At 34.1% G+C, this 23,947-nt stretch overlaps 1 protein-coding gene across 5 annotated transcripts in view; it reads left to right on the plus strand.

Annotated features, from left to right (window-relative positions):
- The first annotated feature begins 6,400 nt into the window (after nucleotides 1-6,400).
- LOC126979898 (endonuclease/exonuclease/phosphatase family domain-containing protein 1-like) overlaps nucleotides 6,401-23,947 on the plus strand; it is a 301,297-nt gene continuing 283,750 nt past the window's right edge. For all 5 annotated transcript variants that reach the window (XR_007732909.1, XR_007732911.1, XR_007732910.1 and 2 more), the window contains exons 1-3: nucleotides 6,401-6,958; nucleotides 8,570-9,254; nucleotides 10,214-10,363. Coding sequence is in view for 1 of the 5 variants with exons in the window: in XM_050829484.1 (XP_050685441.1) it covers nucleotides 6,664-6,958; nucleotides 8,570-9,254; nucleotides 10,214-10,363 (1,130 nt within the window). In the remaining 4 variants the exon portion in view is untranslated. The remainder of the gene's footprint in view (nucleotides 6,959-8,569; nucleotides 9,255-10,213; nucleotides 10,364-23,947) is intronic.

Genomic DNA, 23,947 nt, shown 5'->3' on the forward strand with positions numbered 1-23,947 from the left:
TCGCGAGTGTAAGACGTAACTTGTCACGCACACTAAACTAATATTGCTGGCCTGTTTTCATAGGTTCTCTCTATCTAGTATGTATAAATTATCTAAGCAAGCACGTTAACATTAATTTATCGATAATTGCTCAGTACGTTTCGTTGTGCTAGTCAGATGAAATAATGAGTTTTTAACAAATTTCATATTATAACATTTACTGATTTATAATAATTCTTCTGTGATACTTTATATAACAGTTATTGTAATAGGTATGTATTTCCTAGCAGCATGAGTGTTGTTAAAATTTATTTTCACTTAAATTTGCTTGCAGTTGTGTAGATACAAATTAAAAAAAACTTTTACCTATCTAATCGAATAATTTATATTAATTACTTAATACAGATTCGGATTTCTCTAGTATATCATATTTAATTCAATTAAGTTTAATTTAAATCAAATGCCTCGGAATTTTGTATTTTCCCGTTCTTCTTCACATTTTAGATGCGTGCTGTAAAATATTCGCTGTCAAACGTGGTCAAATTCAAAGTGAAATAAACTTTATTCAATTAGGCTTAAACTAAGCGCTTTTGAATCGTCACTACAAATAGTTCTTTTAAATTAATGAATTTACCTTATTATATTCGTAAAAAGTTGAGCTCGTGAGAAGAGCTTACAAGAAACTCAACGGCCACTCTTTTCAATCAAATAGAGTACAATGGCTGTAATATACATAACAAATTAGTTTGTGAGGTGCTGCATCCAATATATGACTCGTGTTAAAATAATATAATTTATTTCTTAAAAAGTAATAAAGAATTAACTGTATAAATATAAATTATCGTATATTGGATGCATCAACCTTTAGAGCATTAATTCATTGTTTGTAAGGGTGCTTCGTGTACATGATGGTCGTGATTACTGTCACAATTAGTAATTGCATCCTACATACAGTCTTCAACAGTACTGATTGTCTTTTATGGTACGATAGTAAATAATAAGAATGGTGTATATCGTTAATCACACAGCGTAGTATATTATGATAACTGGATAACAATTATTATGTAGATCAAAATTATTCAATGCAACATCAATAAAATACTCGAAATCTGTTCTTGTATGTTTAATTGTAGCTATGTACCTACTATATATACCTAAAGATACAACGTGTCTTGAATTCTATATATACATATACCCACATTTTTAATAAACTTTAAAATCGTAATAAAAAAGATCGCTGAATTCGCAGGGTAAAAGTTTTGACCACATACCAATAACGATGGCAAACACAAGAAAATGCACGATAAAATTCGTAAAATGAGTTGCCGCAGAAAAGTTCATTTTGCAGTTATGCTTTTCGGTGTAATAAAATCCAAAACACTATACTACCTCTACAGTAAATTGTCTTGGCTAGTGGATCTCAAGGCTACTTATTTAACAAGAGCCTCGCAATATGGAATGGCTGTCCTAAAACACCATAGTGCTGCATTTAGAGGAAGTTTTCGGTACAATGCAACCAAAAAGGTTGGAATAATCTTCCACCTCCTCTTCGTGAATTACGAACCGTCGGAAATGTAAGTCACGATTCTTGGAACGACAAAAACAAGATCAGCTTTGGGAGCATTGGTGGTGAAAGTATAGGTGTTTTCCACTATTATAGATATATGTTTGTTGATATAGGTTTCTATTAATACTACTTTTTCTTTTAAAACATCTAAATATTTTATTATCGACTATTTTGTATTGAGTTTTATGTGTATATTATTATTAGGAATTATTTACTATGTGTCGAGCGCACTGTATCTCCAAAGTTAAACGGGAGCCGGTGAAAATCAGTGCTGTGTCATAGCCACGGCCGTTTCACAGATAATCCTGAGTCGGTGACCCATTTCCTGCACTGCACAGGAACTCTCCAATATTAAATCTATTACTATTTAAATACTTTTTTTTTTGGTTTGTTTTGTACTTTTATCTTTTTCTATTAAGTGTATCCTGTGAGTGTTTTGTAAAATAAATGTTTTTCTTTCTTTCTTAATATGTGTGCGCCTTTGGAGATACGTCTCAACTAAAATTATCGGCCTGTTTCAGATTGCAGATATTTTAAATTTTAGCGTTTGAATATTCGGGTATTCATAAACCAATCCTAATAGCCTAAGCATATGGTCGGATTTGGTACGGCCGGAACATCGCTTGTACAGTCCTGTCGGCGGCATTAGCGGGACCATTTTGGAATCCAGATTAAAGGTCAACTTTTGATGGCATTTGTCAAGGCACTCTAGTACCTACATTTTTATCCTGAGGCTCTGTCAAAGTCGAGATATTTTGAAAATGTTGAATTCATTGTTCGGCAAAATGTGTTATTTCTATGTAATATTGGGGCAATTGTGTTATTATTTTTTATTGTGTTGAAAGATATGTTTTTTAGGGTTTTGGCAACATATTTCAAATGGACAAAAATACCCAACATTAACCACAATCACCAAATCATGCAGGAAATCGGCTTCTTTCGTTTAATGCCCATAATTTCTAAAGACGGGATGGGTTTTTTTTCTGATAATGTTTACCATATATCCTATCGTCCCGTTTTGGCTTGACGTTGAATTTTGGGACTTCGGCCGGAATCGTAAAAGGCCAGGAACGGTGATATATAGTCTAAAATGTCTATATATCACCGTTCCTATTATTAGACATTCTAGATATTTTTTATCAACGTGACCCCAGTTTTTAAGTCCATGCAGTCTAAGTTGTGTATGGTTAGGTATATAACTAATCTAGGATGAATATTGTAATAAAATAAAAACTTCTAATATATTTTTAATTCAAATTTGGAACGGTTAGAGGACATCCTAAAAACTACTGAACCGATCGGAATCGCTCATTTACTTAATGAATTAAGAAAATGCTTCAATTTATATATTTTGCTTATCTCGAAGTTTCTTTCCTAATCGATGTGCAGTTCCGAGAGTACACAAAACTAGCACACTACTTCCTGGACCAGCTTCTTAGCTATTCTTCACATCTTAGTTCGGCGTAACAAACACCTCAGGCCGTTTGGTGAAGTAATCTTGAATCAAAACTATGGATCACAGTTAGGGTAAACGGTCCACGGGAAACGTATGTGACTTTAAAAGGTCACAGGTAAGCAGAGTTGTTTACAAAAACATGTTTTTAGTTGTAAGTAACTTGACTGTTCAAGACTTATTTTATTTGTAAAAATAGAAGCACTATTGGTTCTTGAACAGTCTGGGGATACCTTTTTTTTATTTTATTTTAGGATACACAAAGGATAATACAATACAATAGCACCAATAAACCACTTGGGTTTGTGTGTTGTGGGTACCACCTACAAGCGCGACTATAATTGTAATCAGTATTGCTGGCTGCTGTGACGTGTTATATTTTTTTTGCGGAATAATTACACTGATATTTTCAGAATTCTGTAGTCCTTACACGTAACTATTGATTATAGAAGTGGAATGAAATCACCTTTGCTGCCCATGTACCCGCGCCGTTAGCTGTACCAACTATAGGTCTCATCTTACCGAGCAAACCATAATATATTTTGAGACCAATTTGGCTTTCTATTCCAATAGGAATTCACCGCATTGGGTGACTGACACCTGAACATCGCTATTAGGAAAATATTCTCAAATCAAGGAGATGCAATAAAGTAAGACTAGAAGTGAACGTAGAAAACCTGTCATCATATGTTATTAGCTTTTTATTTATAATTGTATTGTAATAATGATAACAACAATGCCGTCAGGGACACCTGAAAGAAGCGAAGTTCTAAAAACAGCATACAACAGCACAGTACAAAGCTTGGAATTTTTAACAAAACTATTTATTTTTGTGAAACGACCCGTTTTTGACGAGACGTAATCAACAAAGTATCTGAATTTGATAAAAAGTTAATTATTTTTATTCTTTAATTTAAATACAGGTATACTGTAAAATTGCCGTACAATAGTTTAGTAGAGATACTAATTTGATACAAATTCTTAAGAGCAAAAACATGTTACAGAATAATAAAGAAACATAAATTGTACATTATTTTGATACTTTATTTTTTTTCTTATCTATAATATTAATGTATTTAACCGCAAAAAATGAACAATAAAACAACTTCAAATATACTATTCCAAAAAATAATTGCACATTCTTCTACAACATAATAATCAACTTATTTTTAGAGTTCTCCTTAGTAAGATGCCCCTCGTCACGTCGCACGTACGACACAAGCACATCTTACCTATAACTATGTATGTAGTTACAAATCTACCTTGACTGACACCGACAACACAGGAAGCACCAGCTTTCAAACAAAAAAAATCATCAAAATCGGTTGACCAGTCGAAATTTCTGAGGGAACAAACATAAAAAAATTCCATCTAAATGAGAACCTCGTCCTTTTTGTAGTCGGTTTAAAAAGGTGGCAACTCTAGTCACAACCAAATCTTAGGCACTAAGCCTACTGTGTCTTAGGCATCTATCTGTCAATCCAAAATATTATAATAAAATAATAATAAATATCTATTTATTTTACAACAATATACTTAAACGTTTCTTTTGAATAAAGTTAAGTGTAGAAAAATATATTTCTTACGAATTATAAATAAAAATTAATAATAAACTATCATTATTTCGAAGTAAAATATGAAATTATAATAATTATTATATATAAATTATAATTATATAAATTAAAATATTTTTGGAACGAAACGCGATATACATTCAGAGTCGGAACCAAAACAAACTATAAGTGGACACTCGTAGGAAGTACGACAGACAAAAATGTTGTGAAACACCGAAAACTAAAAACGTTTGAGCTGATGTTCTTGTTTCCAATCTTCTTTATGCTTGCCCTATCCCATTTTAATTCAGGTCGGCTCTCCGGTGTCCTAATCAATCATGGCCAAGACGTTTCAGGGTCGTCTGCGGATCTATTTGGACTGTTTGTAGATCCTTGTTTATGACTGATTGCTATGTTAATCGGTTCTTCCTTTTGGTAGGTGCTAATATAGGGCACTCTCTTGGTCATGTGAATTCTCGGATTGGCCTGAATCTAAAAGTGCCGTGTATGTGCTTATTTTTCACTTTTTCCAAGCGCGTGACGCCACCAGACCATCACCTGAGCATTTTCATCTCGGCCACATGCATCTTGTGATCCTACTGATTTTTGAGCGGCCAGCAGTCCGAGGCATACATTTGTGCTGGTTTTGCGGCAGTTTTTCAGACTTTGCCTTTGATTGGTTTGGGCATTTTAGAGTCACACAGTTTATTATGTTCTTGCTCCACCAATAGCAATGCTCTTGTAGCTGTACGTACAAACAATAATATCAATTCATACAAATGTCTAATATCTAACTTGTAACGTAATATCTTCGTAGCATTATAGATCGTAGAAATATAAATCGTGCATATTAACTGTAATAAGCGTATGCCGAAAGATTCGTTCTGAAAAGAACATTTTATTTTATATACCGTAATATTAGCTCTTATAAGAACTATTTCATAATGCTGTACATCAACTCAGAGAATCATACAGATCACCAGTAGTCACTCATCGAAGTACAAGCATCGTCACGTTCTCTCGAAGACCGCAGATATACTCACGTGATCAGTCATATGCTCCGTGTTACACAACCTCACAGCAAGGCCAAGCGTACTCGACTGAAGCGTCGCGGCGTCGATCACTATTCATTCAATTTTAATCAATGAGCGACAGAGTGGTTTCTAAAAGCTCATTGACATCGGATGATCGAGGTTCGACGCGAGTTTACACAAGCGCGCGCTCCCTGGCCGGTTTACTGCTATAGCATTAGTTTTAGAGCGAGATAGAACACATAATATTATTTTCAATTCTTATTGAATGAAACGTTTAACTATTGGTCAAAATGTAAGCTTTAGTATTGGTGTGTATTTTCTAAACTTGTAAATATTTTTTAAGTAACAATTGTAATTGGTTAACTAGTTTTAAGGATTTTGAATATATATCATGTAACTGAAGTAAAATATATCATCTTCCACATATTCCTCACAGTCAAGCAGTTGTTTTATTTAATCTCCAAACGCTCAGTCTCTAAACTCTAAATAAATGAAAAAACAACCAAATCAAATTCAGAGGGTGCTGTCATCATGGGCCGTTATTTTCACAGGGTACACTTATTTAACCCCATAGAATATTCTAAGTTTAATCCTATCCTGATGACAATTGACAGTAGTCAAATATAAAGTCACTGAACGTAGTGTTTAATTTCTCTTTGGAAGTCACTTTCTTCATACTACTCTATAGCCGACCCCTTTGCCTGTCCAGATGGACGAACAGAACCAATAAAAAAAAAACTCTATAGCCGACGTCAGTTTTGTCATTTGTCATTTGTATACCGTCAGACGTCAGTTAGTAGTTGGTTGATAATGAGTGGTGTTGTGTCGTGATTGAATAGTGATTATTTTTTTATTCTATTGTATTTTTTTTCATTTTTGTCGATACGAACAAATATAAAAGATAATTAATTCCCAACGAAAATACTTAATATATAATATAATAATACTTTATAAATATACAAACGGTATAACATTTAGTGATTTAAGTGTTCTTGGAATTTCAGTGATATTTAAATGGATATAGGATCTAATAACAGTGAAATTTGTAATTTTTGTGATATAATAGTTAATTAATGAATGCCAGAAATAACAAGGAAGATGGGGCAGAGTCCAAGCTCTGTTCGTAGTAAGAGTAGTCGAAAATCGTTTCGTAGTTTTGTGCGACGAACAAAACTGAACACATCCAGTTTAAGCCACACGTTCAGCTTGCCTCCCTCAGAAGAGTATCCCGAGCTAATGAATATAAACACTGCAACGGAGGAACAGCTGATGACTCTGCCAGGTGTAAACAGACAACTTGCGCGGGAAATTGTACGACATCGGCAAATGATAGGGAGATACAAACGTGTTGATGACCTTGCCTTAGTATCAGGTCAGGTATCACCTTATATTATTATTTCTTTGTTTTATCATTGCCCAAATACAGCGATCAAAATTCAGTGATAGGTATTTTAGTTATTAGGATTGTTCACCATTGTTTGTTATCACGACAAGGCTACAAAAAATGAAAACTTTAGTCTTTGTCACGGAACTCACCTTAAACTTAATTTTTTATTTATCCATTAACCCTGACCTAAAAATAATCATCAATGAAATTCATTTATTTTTTTCAATTTCATGAATAGTTGCACTCCAAATAGCTATAGTTTATAGCTAGTTTGTTTTTAATATAAACAATTACTCAATTTAACTCTGTGAACTTTGAATCTCTTGGGCCTGTTTTTATAATATTAATGAATTGATAGAACAATATATATAAAAAAGTAAATAAAGTTATCATAAATATATTCTTATTTTTGTTGTAATTATTATTTAAATAAAATATTATGTTTGTTAAACTAGTGATAGTTTTGATTGAACATCTATTTACAAGATACAAGAAATATTTTTGTAACCTACTGAAAAAAAATTTTACTCTCTTAACTTTTATCAATAGCTGTAAACTTTATTAGTCTTAAAGTATAGCTGTGTTGTTTATACTTTGTACTTATTAATACTTTTAATTTGAAAATTTTATTGCATGTTGCCTATCTACACTTAAAATGATTCCCTTAATTTTATTTTTACAAACATATTTTTCATATTCAAGTACATTTGCTTACATTCTACGCAATCAGTAAATTTCATAATAAAAGATGTTTACAACATTTCAACAATTGTTTCGTGTTACCTGCTCTTAAAATATACTCATATAAATTACTGATACTATTGTTAACACAATATAATATTATGATATAATTATTATATTTATTAATTAGAAGCTGACTAGGTAGCTAAATATTAAATTAATTAACATTAAAATTAAAACAGCCGCTAAGGAGTGTTTTTTCTCATTCTGACTTAGGTCAATAGAAGAAGACAGTGTGAGAATTAGCAATGCTTTAAGTTAGCAGACTATTATGAATAAGGGGGTAAAAATCTATGTTTACAGATTATAAATCCCATATTTACTATATCTTATAAATAAATAACATCCTCTACTAAATTTTTGGAGGATCTTCTCATTCAGGACATCAAAATAATTATCTGAAAACTGATTCTTTCAATAAGACATGTCTTGCCCTTATTTTGATATCTCTATATATTTTATGACACTATTAAAACCAATTTTGGTAGCATGAATCTATATAACAGAGTAAAATATGTACAATGTCTCTAACCATAAATATTATTTTTAGGTCTTTTAATATTTTTTGTCAGTCATAGGTATTTGTGCTGAGAAATGAAATGATTGAAACCTTTAATATGTTTTTTTTTATGAAAATACGGGATGAGACAAGCAGGACGTTCAGCTGATGGTAATTAATACGCCCCACCCATTCCAAAAATAACGAGTGGCACTACAATTGCGCTCGTCACCTTGAGACATAAGATGTTTAGTCTCATTTACCCAGTAATTTACTAGCATATATACTATAATATGTACAGCCTTAAGAAATCAAGTGTTAAGAGTAAACCTTTTAATGTTCTTTGTCATTTTTAGGTATTGGTGCAGAGAAATTAGAATCATTGAGGCCTGAAATTTGTACAGGCTTAAGAAGACAAGTGTCAAGAGCAAGTTCATGTACACATTCACTTGATAGCTTTAGGTTATCTATAGAAAGCAAGTTGTGCTCAGTGAATTCATCCAGCGTTTTTCAGCTACAGTGCGTACCTGGCCTAAATCAAGAAATTGCGGCAAACATAGTTGACTACAGGAATAAAAAGGGGCCATTTAAATCACTAGATGACTTGATTAAAGTCCGTGGTATAGATATCATTAGACTAAGCACTGTTAAGCCACATTTGAGTTTAGATTTAAGAAAGTGTGGCAGTGAGTTACATTTAACTAATGGACACTTAAATGGTTGGACAGACTCATCACTTAATGATTCGATATTAAGTAGTGAATTGAAAACACCAAATACACCGCACAGAAAGAGTTTCTCTGCACCGTCCAAGTTTTCTCTGACTCTACCGAATGGTTTTGCAACAGCTCCAGTCAATGATATATTGGATTTACTATCTGCATATTCACATAGGCCCATTGTAGAAGAAAATTTCATGTATGAACGAGATGGTGTCAAATGTTGTCGCTTGGCGACATGGAATTTACATCAACTGAGTATTGAAAAAGTTACAAATCCTGGAGTAAGAGAAGTTGTTTGTCGGACAATTTTAGAAAATAAGTAAGTTATAAAAATAATATTAAAAAATTATACAAATTAAATTTGAAAACAACAACCATTTGCATTCTGTCCGAGCGCTATTCCACACAGCCAATCATTCGAGGTTAATTCATAAATTTTATTAATCACAGAAGTCAAGGTTATCACTTTAAAAAATAACAAATTGTTACTATTAAAAATTATCAGTTTATGTAATGCATTATGATTAAGTTACTGATAATAAAAAATAAGATCTGCTTTAAAACTAAAAATGTTGCGTCTTACATAACCACTAACTATAGTTACATACAAAGTTGTATAATATTACTTTAAATTATAATGTTACTTAATTTAAGTCAGTAATAACATAATATTATATATATGTAACTTCTGTGTGTGGGACAAATGATTTGAGTTTTCTTTAGTGTTAATTCCGCCAATATTTGTCTTTCAACAATTTGACACATGTTTCGCCTCTACACGAGGCATCCTCAGGAGGTGTTGTTTCGCCAAAATCTGGCACGAGACTGACCAAATTTGGCACTAAAGAAAACTCAAATCATTTGTATAATTATGGATTTCCGCAAAGTAACACCTACTTCAATATATTTTCTATTAGTGGTGTCTCACTACTTTGTCACTGGAAATTATGTTAATGTGGCAGTCTGATTTTGATTTATCCAAGGTTCATTACATTTTTTATTCGTTGTAGAACTTAAATTATCCATACTTTAAAAACAAACTCACTTATTACTCAAATAAAATTTGAAAACAAAATTTTATGAACAATGCGGGACTCGAACCCACCACCTCTGGCATTCCGTGCCAGTGCTCCGCCAACAGAGTCAACCGTTCGAGTGACGTGTCATCATAAAATCTTGTATGCTTAGTTCAACTCTCAGGTTGTGGCTTCACTTATTACTTCTTACAATTAGCTCACAGAATGATCATACTGATACCTATAATGAATTTGTCAACAGGTTGTCCCTAATAGCCATCCAAGATATAATAGAACCTATGGCAATCAAGATGATATGTGAGGAATTGAATGCACCTACCCTTCGTCGGGTTCGGGAGTGGAGATGCAACACACATAATTGGGAATATTGCATGACACAGGGCAATGAATGGTAAGTAGTATACACTGCAGTCTTTCGTGTTTCGTGCCTGTTTTCACTACATCGTGTGAGTGTGTGCCGCTGTAGTTACAGGTACATAACAGTCAGAGTGACATTTATAATTGGACATAGTTCCTGAAAAACATTCCAAGCCACAAACATCACATTTTAAGGTGAATTCGTGTTTAAAGTTTAATAAATATTAATTTATTCCATACATGTGGGTTGGGCTACTAAGTCATGATGTCATTTAAAGAGTGACAGTAGGTCTGCCATTTTTTGTCAGTCCGTTAATATGAATCACGTGACCAATTTTTTGTCCTTAACTCAATTTCGTCATGATTGTGGTTTGGAACGTTTTTCTGGAATTACGTCCAATTGAATAATGCAATACTATTAGTTTGGGTGTCACAATGTGCTAAGTTATATAGGTTCTTTCACACTTTGAGTGTGTTTATTAAATGTCATGACAGTGGCTATTTCTGTCAAAGAATGTATTTATCGAATAACATGTCATGGTTATTTCTGTCAAAATGTGTATTTGTCGAATGACATGACATGGTTATTTCTGTCAAAGAGTGTATTTATCGAATAACATGTCATGGTTATTTCTGTCAAAATGTGTATTTGTCGAATGACATGACATGGTTATTTCTGTCAAAGAGTGTATTTTTCGAATGCCATGGCACTTCCATATATTAGAATAGCTTGTGCCGGCGACTTCGTTCACATTAGGTCTTGTTCACATTTTATAAAGTTTCCCTTGTGTTTTAATGGTTTCGTTGCACTCTCTTGTTTTTTACGCTCATTCATGTGGACACGAACTAAACCAGTATACCCTCGGTAACTTCTTAAAATTTCGAGACTGTACATTTATCCATTTTATATATTCCACTGAAAACATGTTAGTAAAATTTCATGATGCTCGATTGGTTTTGGCGCGATAGCAATATAATAAACAAATTAACCTTTGCATTTATATTATTATGAAAAACTCTATGCCCGCGGTGCTTTAAAACTGTCGAACCATATTAATTATAAGTACTTAGGTCACACCAAAAGTTATGCGTAACTTAAAAAAAACCCGATCTCTCTCAAATTCAGCAAACCATCGCCTCGCGGCGCTCGAGCAAGGTGCTTCTCTCCCAAAAGCATTTTGAAGATGAGCGGCACAGTCTAGCGGAGAGAGAGAGAACTTTTAAAATCATAAAAAATCATCGCTCGAAAATCTTGTCGACTGAAGTAGTATGTAGTAACTTTAATGTGTGATAAAAAACAATTGACAAATGATTTCCCGCCAATTGTTTTTTTTTATTACTAAGAAAGTTGCAACGTTTAAAAAAATATAACATTCGAAATTCAAATAGTTCCGATCAGCTAGAAGTGAAAAACTTTTAGTGTGCCCCATGTATTTCCATACTACGGGCATACTAGGCCTACACTGCTACGGTACTACACACACACAAAAGCATTCAATGGCTATCCTTTAACATTGAATACATCTATAGATAGGCCGGTGAACAATAATTACTTTTATTTATTTCGGACAGTTGAAATAGCTTCATTTAAACAGCGAAACGCAATCATGTCTCTCGCTTCAGTCAGCGGTCTGCGTTTATCGATCTGGATGAGTCGTTTTTTCCGTAACTATATTCACACACATATACTACTAGTATTATAAATGTGAATGTAAGTTTGTTTGTTACCCCGGCGCTACTGAAACGATTTTGATGAAATTTGATACAGCGATAGACTAGAGCTTCGGACGGGACATAGGCTAGTTTTTATACCGGAGAAGTCCAAGACTCCCGCGGGATTTTTGAAAAACTGAAATTCATTTCGACGAGCTATAACTATACCAATAGTAGGTTTCGTTTGCCATAGCAATCTTCCTCGAAATAACATTCATATAATATGTTGGGAACGGGAGCGAAAACGGGAACTGGAATAGGACATGAGATAATCTTCAATTCCAGACATGCTTATTATTTTTAAAAAGCATTTAACTACGCGGATGAAGTCGCGGGCATCGTCTACGGTCAAGTCATCTCCGTTCGGCTCGATTCTTTGGCGTTTAGAGATGTGGGTTCACCGCAAGAATGCATTTATCACGGGGAGTGCTCAGAGGAGCTATTCGGGTTGATAGCAGCAACCGAATTCCACCACAGGACGTTACGTCAACATGCGAAATTACTCCCGCATCACGTTGACGTCTGCCATTCAACAACCGCGCGAGAAAGTTCTTATTTTTATTTTATTTTATTTATTTGGAAAGCCAACAGCTTTAAAAACTTAAACGATACTTAAGATAATTACAGAGAGCCAATTATAGGTTTCCACAATTAGTGCTAGAGTAATAAAATTGACTGACAACTTGAGCATATGCAATTCGAAAATTACAATTTACATTATCATTAAAGTTAATGTAACAACTTAAGAAGATGTAGGGTTATTAGTAAAGAATTTGTTGGCTGAGGCACGTCTTACAGAGTCTACGCTTGTACAGAAGAGATCTAGATTCTTGCCTCGCACAGCCACTTTGTGGAATCAATTACCAGCTACAGCTCCTGCATCCCGAACCGATACGTGTTAGGCACCTTCAAGAATAAAGTAAATGTTATTTTTTAATTCATATAATAAATACAGTATATATTAATTATTTAATGTATTCATTTAGTCATTAGCTTGCTGCTGTGTGATACATGTATACTGTACAGAGCCTAGCGAAATAGCTCTAATAAAAAAACGATTCACTCGATTGTATGAAACGTGCAGTCATTGATAGATTGACAGATGACGGCTATAATCTAATAAAACACGGACATAGCCGAAATCCACTACGTTTTAAGTAGCTATTCGCTTTCAAACTAAGGCGGATTATACTTCGTCGCCAATCGGAATACTGGAATTACTAATATTTCTAACTTATGTCAAATGACTGCACGTTTCATACTAAACTAAATTTAAATTTTTACTTAGGCAGTCCCGCTTATTATTACGTAGTATTCACATCCTCTTTGCTAGTACATACTAACGAGTAAATTTTATCACATGAATTACGCAAAAGATCAAATAGGTTAGGTACTTATTAAATAATAATAACGGGTCATTCGAATCAAAAGCGATGTGTGATAATTATAATATAAATTACGTGACACGTTGTTTGTCCGCGATGGACTCCTAAACTAATGAACGGATTTTAATTTAATTACTTCATGGAGTGCAGACTGGTCCAACTTGAGAGATATGATAGTTTTTATTTCAATTTGGGACCCATAATTTAATTATTTTTATTTTCAATATTTGTTTTGTATGGACATATTTTCTATGAGAGAATTTAGTGACGCACCGTTTGACAGTTCCGCTGTGAAACAATTTCATTATGACAACAGGGAGCATTTTTTATGAAATAATTCTTGATGTTTTGAAATATTATTGGCAAATTCCTATAAAACAGTATTTTTTTATTATCTACAGAACAACGTCTGTTGCGTCAGCTAGTAAAATATAAATTATAAGATATTTCCTCCTATGTCACACACGCTATCTCCGGAACCATAAAGCTCAGAGACTTGAAATAGTAGAAATATTCCTTTCGTTGAGTAGAGGTCAGATAAGAACTGAATTTACGTTTAAATATTTTTTTTATTATGAAAAGAACAGCGTCTATCGGATTAGCTAGTAAAAAATAAATGCTATTTTAAATTATTTTATTTTTATTATACATAATGATTTTATTATTGAGTCTTATCAATGCCTTAGAGTTTAGACTGACGGAGGAGTGTGGTATGATCTATGGTACCCAAGATCTACCTACCTAGTGATTTTTTTAGCTATTATTAATTACTCGTTGCTGCCCGCGACGTCGTCTGCGTAGACGCGCATTAAGTAGCAAAAATACTATGACTGTCTCTAGTGTGATAATATCTAGCCAAAATTTTTTACCGCAAATAATATGCAAAATTAGAATTAAATCTATTCAGTAGTTTTTGCCACACATAAATTTTATAAAGTACTTTTTTGGATTTTTTATTGTAAGTAGAACAAACAGCAAGTATTCTTGTAATAATAAAACTTTAAAAAAGTGTGCTGATTATCCACATTTTTAGCATTAGGAATAGTACAGTTAAATAATTTACATTAATATAACTAAGCAGACCTAATAAAAGTACATAAAATGTATTTTTTCCTTGTCTAAGTATCGTTGCATATTGATTTTGTCTGCTCGCAATTTAAATTTTTCCGGTTACTCCCTGTCCTCTAGTGTGACATTGTCAGTGAGAAGGTAAACAGTGAATTAAATAAATTGTAGCATTCTTGTTTCCTTTGTGTTATCTTATATCTTTAAACGAGCAAATCTTGTTTATATATATAATCTGAATCTCAGAAACGGCTCCAACGATTTTAATTAAATTTAGTATACATGTAGTTTACAAGAGACGGAAGACATGAAGGTGATATTGAAAGGAGAGTGACTGTGGGAAATTGTGTAAAACATAATGGAGTGCTTGTCGCCACGTTAATGTATGGAAGTGAGAGTTGGGTATGACAGAAGAAGCATAAAAGCAGAATTAACGCAGTTGAGATGCGATCACTGCGTAGTATGTGTGGGGTAAGACTGACTGATAGAATTCCGAATTCGGTAATACGAGCGCGCTGTGGTTTGAAAGAGGATGTTGTGACAAGGACTGAAAAAGGAATGCTTAAATGGTTTGGACACGTGGAGCGAATGAGTGAAGAAAGAATAACGCATCAAATATATATGGCAAGTGTGTGTGGGCAAGTCGGTCGCGGGAGACCTCGTAGAACATTCGTCGATCAAATTGGGGACGTTTTGAGAAAAGGAGAGGTCCGAAGCACCCACCAAAAGAGTAATGAATGTAGAGGCAGCGCGTGAGGTTTGTAAGGATAGAAGCAAATGGCATTCTATTGTCTCTACACCGCCTACCCCGACGGGAACAAGGCGTGAGTATGTGTGTGTGTGTGTGTAGTTTCGGGGGCGAGGAATAAATAAATAAAAAATATAGTTTTATCCGTGTTTTAACGAGAAACTGCTACAATAATATAAGAATACAAAGGTAAATTTCGCCTCTATATACAAGACTATAATAGCTCAGATGGGTCGTTGGGTGATCCGGAAAGCAGAACCCGGCTCGAATCCAGATGTCCTATTAGTTTTTTTTTTGTTCAAGTTTTGTACCTTCTTAATAAAGCCGAGCAAGGCTCAGTCGTCCAGGTACTTGTAATTATTGGGCTAATGAGACTAAACATCTTTCTTCTCAAAGTGACTACCGCAATTGCGGTGCCGCTTATAATCTTGGGGTTTTCAAGAAGTCCTTAGATTATTTATACGTCTATGTAAACTTTCCTTGAGCTTCAACGAATCTATTACAAAAGATTTCATTAAGATCGGTCGAATAGTTATGGAGTTATTAGGGAACATACAAACATACATTCTCTTTTATGTATATAGAATCTTTTGCTGTTCGACAACCGATAAAAACAGTCCAGGAATATTAGTTTAGTGTACGTGACAAGCTACGTCTTACACTCGCGATTTGTTCTACACTTTGTGTAATTAGTGTGCGTGAATTGCTCAAAATAGAGGTTAGTTCTAAAACCATTTTTTTTTTCAAAGTTCAGTTGTCATAGTCTATTTAGACGTATAAATGATCTAAGCATGAGTCGCGCTGTATTGTAATGGGCATAACTTGTCAGTTACAATCACATGTACGTCTTTCTCGTTTCGTCACTTTTCATGAAAAAAACCTTTATCTATAACCTAATCTTACCCCTCAGTGAGCGCTGTGTGCTAATGTCAAAGTACCCACATATAACTAGATTGGAGTTAACTTGGCAAGTCAGATGTTAAATTAAATAGAAAATGTAACGTTACTCAAGAAAATGGAGGTGTAACCCACAAGTCAAGATTTTTTTGAAATGAAACTTCTTTAGAATCGTTTGGTTTGAAACTCGATGAAACGAAAATGCGAGACGGATAGATTTCAGCCGGCGAGAGAATGAGATAAAATACTTTAATCAGGAACTTTTAAAAGTTTCACTTCAACCTTGTGTGACTTGCAGACACACACATTTTTTTATTTTGTCCATTAACCTAACGGGGTTTTTTTTTGTGATGGAGTTTTTCTTAGAAATGATTTAAATATGTTTCTTTTATTGTATTTTGGTTTGAGCTGATGGTGATACCAATGCACCAAATCAGTATTTCCCAAACATTAGGTACCTACTCAGTCATGGCCAGGAAATTTTCACACCCACCCACCCACCTTTCTTTTAAACCCAAGCAAAAATAATATACATTTATTAATAGTAAAAGGGGTTTTTTTTAATACTACATACTTTGTTATCTCCTATTTAGTCACAAAATTTTATTATCGAATCCAAGTTCGCGGAAAATAAAATTTTCATCCTATGGCCTTTTTTAAAACAAGGCAGGAATTTTGCGACACTGTATTTTATTTTGGTTACCAAATTGGTGACTTCGCTAGTTTTCTCCACATTTAGTTATGGAGCGGAGACCTGGACACTAAAAAAGGCCGACAGAGACCGAATAGACGCCTTTGAAATGTAGTGCCGGAGAAAAATGCTGCAGATTCCATGGACCGCCTTTCACACCAACGTGTCTATTCTAAAAGCACTTAACGTCAAAATTAGACTTTCCACAATATGCCGAAGTAGGATGCTGGAATTCTTTGGACATATTGCTCGTAAAGAGGGTCATAATCTGGAACAGCTGATGGTGACAGGAAAGGTAGATGGCAGGCGTCCCAGAGGACGCAGTCCCATGAGATGGTCGGACCAAATACGATCTGCTCTAAACATCAACTTCCATGATGCCCTTCATAAGGATAAAGGAAAAGGATAAGACTAAGGATCGCAGCAGATGGAGGGGAATCGTACGGGAGAAACTGATGCAGCGGGGGAGTCACGACCCTCAGTAATGAGGAAAACGACGAGAGGAGGAGGATTTTATTTTGATGCCCCAGTACCGGGTTGCCACCCGGCAAATGGGAAACCATAACCAAACTAAATAAATAAAACTAACTTAAATAAACAGTGTCAAGGGGTCAAAGAATATATGCTGTCACTTTGGTAAATTAAATTACAATAACTAATAGTTATAATGGTAATTTAGATTAACGCAATGGATTAAAGTTCAACCGAATTTTATGTAATAATTTAAGACGCAGTAGTTACAAGGTCCGTAATCCAGTGTTATGTCGTCATCAAGTATTTTGTCCCTTTTAGTTACAGTCGTGAAGGTCGTATTTTCTAAGTCTCACCGCTCAAGGTTTGAGTCATGTCTTTAGAACGACAAGAAGTACGTACAATGTCAACTTATGCTATAAATACAAAACAAATTTGTAATTTATGAGCGATGCGAGACTCGAACCCGCGCCTCTCGGGTTCCGTCCGTGCTCCTTTACCAACCGAGCCAACCGTTCAAGTGACGCATTGATCGTAAATCTTGGCATCGTTTGAAAATTTTAGTTACAAAAATTAATTTGTGTAATTAAACCCAGAAGTAAGGCATATCACTTTAAAATAACATTTTAGCTATTAATAATATTTAGAAGCTGAAAAGTTAGTTTCACGCTCTAGTACCTCGCACCGTGGTGAGATTTCGTGAGATTATCAATGGCGTTCTATACAACATAATATAGGGACATATTATTCGCAGTCTGATAGCGGATCCGCAAAAGTGTGTTTAAAGACAATGTAAGCACAATTTTCTCCTTAGTCTTGTGTCAACTGTTACTATCCGAATCGAGTTCTAAATTCAACACACGCTACCGAAACTGAATAAATGTTTTACATTGCTGCTTATTGGCGAAGAATATTTTAAACAGCTGGAGTAAATGCGGCAATGTATAGATATATCAGTCGAAATGTATTATGATGTAATTTGTGGCATGTTCCATATTTCGGCTTTGTTTTTATTCGACGTGATTAATCTATATGTATAGAACGTCATTGGAGATTATGCTTAATATCAAGCTCCAAAACTCATAATTTCACGTGAGATTTTTCGAAAATAATAATCTAAGTTAATATATATACCGCTTTACTAATTTACGTAATCTACACAGTTTTATTGCATTTTTGTTTATTAGGAAAAGCAAACAACTACAACTTACAGAGTAGGTACATAAATAAATAACATATAAGACATAAAATTGTAGTCAGATACGCTATCTACATTTTGCTGGGTAAAACTTAGAGCTATTCAATGCTAGGTATATATAATACTAATTGGAAGTAAAGAGAAATGAATAATGTTTTAAATTATGGCTAGTTGGAGTAAATTAAATTTGCAACAATTAAACAATGAATAAACACAAAAAAGAAAACAACAGAAATAATTATCGACACAAATGTACACTAAATTATGACTATATTTACAATAATATTAACCTAAAGTACTTATGATGTTCAGTAATTTAAAAGTATGCATGTATATAAATCAAAAATTATCCAGTTTTTTTTTGATTCGTCACTAGAACTGGCTCTCTAATTTTAGACAGTATTTGAAGAAATAAAAATACGTGAGATTTGCCTAGACCTCGTTTCCTCCACGTGAGATTGTGTGAGATTCGGATCGTCAGTGCATTTAAAAATAAAATTATAGCTTATCAACCCAGACTGTATCAGAAACTTGCTTACCAATTTTAATGAGTTTTCATTGTTTACATTTAGCAAGTTAGAATGGCAAAACAGAAACCTTGAATTATTGAACACAATGTAAACTTGAATTATACTATTTTGTACGTTATATTCCTAAATTCTATTAAGCGGCGTAAACATTACTGCTGATTTATTCCTCGTGCTATTCTACGTTTTTAGAAAGAACAAATTTGTGAAAATCTTTTAAAGATTGGATTGACAATTAATTATTAAATAATGAATACGGCTGAATGGTCTTGAACCCTTCGCCTGTCCTAATAATGGACGAAGAAACCAAAAAAAAAAAAAATAACGAATGACGCAAAAGTCAGAAAATTTTATGAACCAACTTCACCCTGTTACTTTCGTGTTACAGTGATGCGCGAACATCTTAAAATACACTGGCCTGCAAAAGTAAGTATCACACTTTTCAAATTTTTTTTTTTTCTTAACTATAGAAGTTAGAGATTTAAGATAAAAAACGTTTTGTTGCAAATTTTATAGGCTTTAATTCTTAGAAACTAAAATTATACATTAGTAACATTTTTAACTTAAAAAAGATAAAACAATGAAAATAGACATTTTTAGTTTAGTGTAAAAAAATTTCAACTAAAATGTATTACATGTTATTTAATTTTTAATAACTGGTATTGCCTCCTCGAGCTCTGATTACAGCTTCGAGCCGGTTTGGCATACTGAACACTAGGTTTCGGAGCCGATGTTGGGGAATATTCTCCCATTCTTCTACCAGGGCCTGCTTTAGTGCCCTGAGGGTAGTAGGTGGTGGTCTGCGATTTCTGACTAGCCTCCCAAGCTCATCCCAGGCGTGTTCAATCGGGTTGAGATCAGGACTTCTTGATGGCCAAGGCATCACGCTGATACCGACCTCCTGAATATACTCTTGTACGATATGAGTCGTGTGTGGCCGGGCATTATCATGCATCAGCATCGATCCATCACCCATATTTGCTAAATACGGCCCTGCATACTCATTGAGAATCTCTTGAGCATATCTTTGCCCAGTGAGGGTGCCATTTTCTATGGCTACTAGCTCTATGCGACCTTCTGAAGATATGCCAGCATACATGTACACTGCCTCCACCGTATTGGACTCTTTCTGAGATGCAGGCTTGAAGGTATCGCTCACCAGGTCGCCTGTAAACACTTCGCCTTCCATCAGAAGTGTAAAGGGAGAATCGATCTTCATCCCAATGCATGTGTTCACGGGCGTATCGCAGTCTCGCTACTCGATGCTGTCTCTCTAGTTTTGGGCCACTCGCTGGTCTTCGGGGTTTCAAATTTACTTCAGCAAGTCTTCTTCTCACTTTACTATCACTAATGTAGTCCCTCCGGGTCTGAAGTAGCTGTTGCTGGACTTCAACTGCATTTTGGTGGCGATTTCTTAACACAGGGGAAATAATATAACGATCTTCTCGGGCACTGGTACACCTGGGTCTGCCATTACAAGGTCTCCTCAGATGGTGTCCAGTCTCTTTGTACCTTCGCTTTACCTTCTGGACCGTTCGTACCGTCACACCCACCATTCTTGCAGTGCGACGCATACTGATGCCTAGTTCAGAAAAGCCATGATCGTAGCACATTCTTCAGCTGAAAGAGGCATGATAAATAAATGTTATGTGATTTTTAGCATAAATTTTTAAAACAAGACCCATCGTTTTTAAAAAAAAATTAAAACAGAAAGAAAAATGTGAATGGTAAAATTGTAATTCGGAAACGTCCACTTTGAAAAAGGAATGGTTTTGTTTTTGAAGTTTTTTTCAGCCAATTCTTAAAAGAAGGTTACTGACTATAAAGTTTTTATGTACAAAATTAAATTCTCTTTGGAGTCCTTTTTATTTCGAAAGTATATCTGGTGAACTTAAAACGTTATCCCAATTTTAAAAGTGTGATACTTACTTTTGAAGGCCAGTGTATCACTCTCATAAATTTTTTAATAACGCGCCTTAAGAAGTATAACTTCAATAAATAATTGACACAAATTATATTTTATTTTTCAGAAAATTTATTGAAATAGGCGTTACTTGACGGAAATCCATTATTATCAAAATGATTTGAGTTTTCTTTAGTGTTATAATTCCGCCAATATTTGTCTATAAACAATTCGACACGTGTTTCGCCTCTACACGAGGCATCTTCAGGACTTGTTGTGTCGCCAAAAACTGGCACGAGACATCATGTCTTTTTTATTTTATTTTTCAGTCAAGTACCTTGTTTACATAGGGACTTGAAGTTAATATTTTTTATTACCTAAAGGCCTTAATACGGCAATTGGTTAAGCTTTACTTATTGTAGCCATGTACCAGTACAAATACTATATTACTTGCAGCTGCCCGCGACGTCGTGTGCGGACGCTATATTCTCTGCATCAAGCCTACAGTGATAATACGTAGCATATACATAAGTAAGGTGGGGACAACATAAGTTGTCCCCACCTTTTGTTATTGCTCATGCAAAATTTGAATTAAGGCGATACTAAATGCCAGCGACCTTGAGGAGCGATATGAGGCCACGGCTGCCGGCCCGCCATCTAACGTAACATTTTAACAGATTCTAACAGTTTTTATGCTAAAAATCCTCGTTATTCATTACTAATTTGAATAAATGCACCTACACAAAAAAAGTACAAGCTATTAGAATTTCTGAGAGTATTAGGTACTAAAAAATGCGTCATGCCATGCCAAAAAACTTGTTTAACTGCAAAGAAAAGTGGTAGTTCAAAAAGGCTGTGGAGTGTTAACTATAACCAACAGCAAGCATTAGCAACCTACAAATGAGACTTAAGGATATGTGTAACAGGATTAAGTAATGTTCATAGCTCGAAATGCTACATTTTCACCACAAAACTTGTATAAAAACACCTTGTTTGCGTGTTTTCTGCTTACTCTTCGCCTTAAAGCATTGCTAATTCTCAATCTGTCTTCTTCTATTGACATATAAAGTCAGAATGAGAAAAAAGACTCCTTAGCGGCTGTTTTAAGTTAGCGGACCTTTATGAATAAGGGGGTGAATCATTGTTTCAACAACAATATGAAATATTTTACGTTAGTATGTAATACCTTAAGTTCTTTACAACTGTAAGAATTTCAGAAGTATACTTACATGAAGAAATCATTTAAGTTGTCTACCTATTATCGATTAAAGTTACAATTCGGAATTATGAATGAAGTATTATTAGAATAATTAGTGGCATTTATACCATTCCATATCATACAGAACTCTCTTTCTCATCTTTAAAAAGTATTTTCTACTTTTGAAAACGTGCTTTTTATTTATTTTTGTATCAATTACTTTTTTTCTAATTTATTGTTTTAAGTACTTAATTTAAATAGACTTACTGAAAATGTTTATACAATACTGAATACAGTACCTATGTTCGTTGTTAAACCGTGAAAAGCTAAGCTGTTTTGGAGGTTTTGCTTTGAATTAAAAATAATTTATTTGTATTTTGGCCCCTTTCGTTTCAATAATATAGCCAAACGTGATGATATTCATATAGTTATTAAGTCAGACTAAGTTGTTAGAGAAAAAATAATCGAAACTGAATTAAAGACAGGAAGAGGAAATTGAAGTTGAATCGTGTATGTGTTGAGGTTTAAATTAATGGAAAATTATCAGCTACATGATATCTAATAACAACCCTAAGTAATTGTAATAAAGTTGCATATTGTATGCATAGCATCCGGTTACGGGGTACTTTTAGTCTAACATACTATTTTATTGTTTTCTATGTCTATTTCAAAGTGCTTGATAGAAATGACTGTACAATATTGTATATTTTTATTGAAAAGAGCGCAAAAAAAAGAATGCGGGGAGAGTTTCTTGCGCCGCTTCTTCTCTCTCAGAGCGCCATTTGTTTCCGAAGCGGTAGTAGTATCTAGTAGTATAAGAAATGACATCAAAAAGAATTCTAAAGGAATCAATTTTGAGAAAAAAATAAATGCCTTTTATGCCTTGAATACTGTCCACTGTCATTGGCCCTTTGAACCTGAGATACGCTCTGCGCATTACAGCATGGAGCCGCTCAGAATTCTTGTTAAAAAAAACTAAGCGACATCATAATTGCGATCGTCACATATGATGTTAAGTCTCATTATTGTAGAAGTTACAAGGCAGAAAAATGTGCAGTTCTAATCAAATAGTGTTATTGTCTTGCATTATATACATGCATTATATACATATATGTCTACAGACAACCTCAACAACGACAACCTGTATAGCCGAGTGGTTAGCGATCCTACCTACTAAGCTAGAGGTCCCGGGTTCGAATCCCGGTAGGTGCAAGCATTTATATGATGAATATAGATGGTTGTTTCCGAGTCATGGATGTTTAAATGTATTTATATATGTTTATATGTATGTTTAAGTAAGTATATTGTATTAAGTATATCATTGTCTTGTAACCCATAACACAGGCTATATATGCTTAACTTGGGGCAAGATAATTTGTGTAAAAAGTATGTTAATATTATTATTATTATTATATGTTCATGTGCTATGCACATAACTACTAGGCTATATAAAAATAACACTTCACGCCTGTTATCTAGTTAACGTACGTAGTTAACTAAGTTAACGTACCTGACCATTGCTGCCAACCCTGAAAAGGGTCACAAACTGTTATTAATAATTATTGCATTGTACGGTGAGCAGGAGAATGCCTATTTCGACTTTTCCCAGCATTTCCATCACAGACTTCATCAGTTCTATAAATTTGTGCAGTCAATTTTCTTTTTCTTTCATCCATACTCTACATAATAAACCTATGAATAGCCTGTGTTTTTTATACTAGTGTGAAAATATTTAGATTAAAAATCAGAGACTAGAATTTCACAAAATTCCTTCGAATCATACGACTATTGCATTTCCTTGATAAGATTACTGGTCGCGGTA

This window comes from Leptidea sinapis, chromosome 4, assembly GCF_905404315.1.
Source record: "Leptidea sinapis chromosome 4, ilLepSina1.1, whole genome shotgun sequence".
Taxonomy (NCBI): domain Eukaryota; kingdom Metazoa; phylum Arthropoda; class Insecta; order Lepidoptera; family Pieridae; genus Leptidea; species Leptidea sinapis.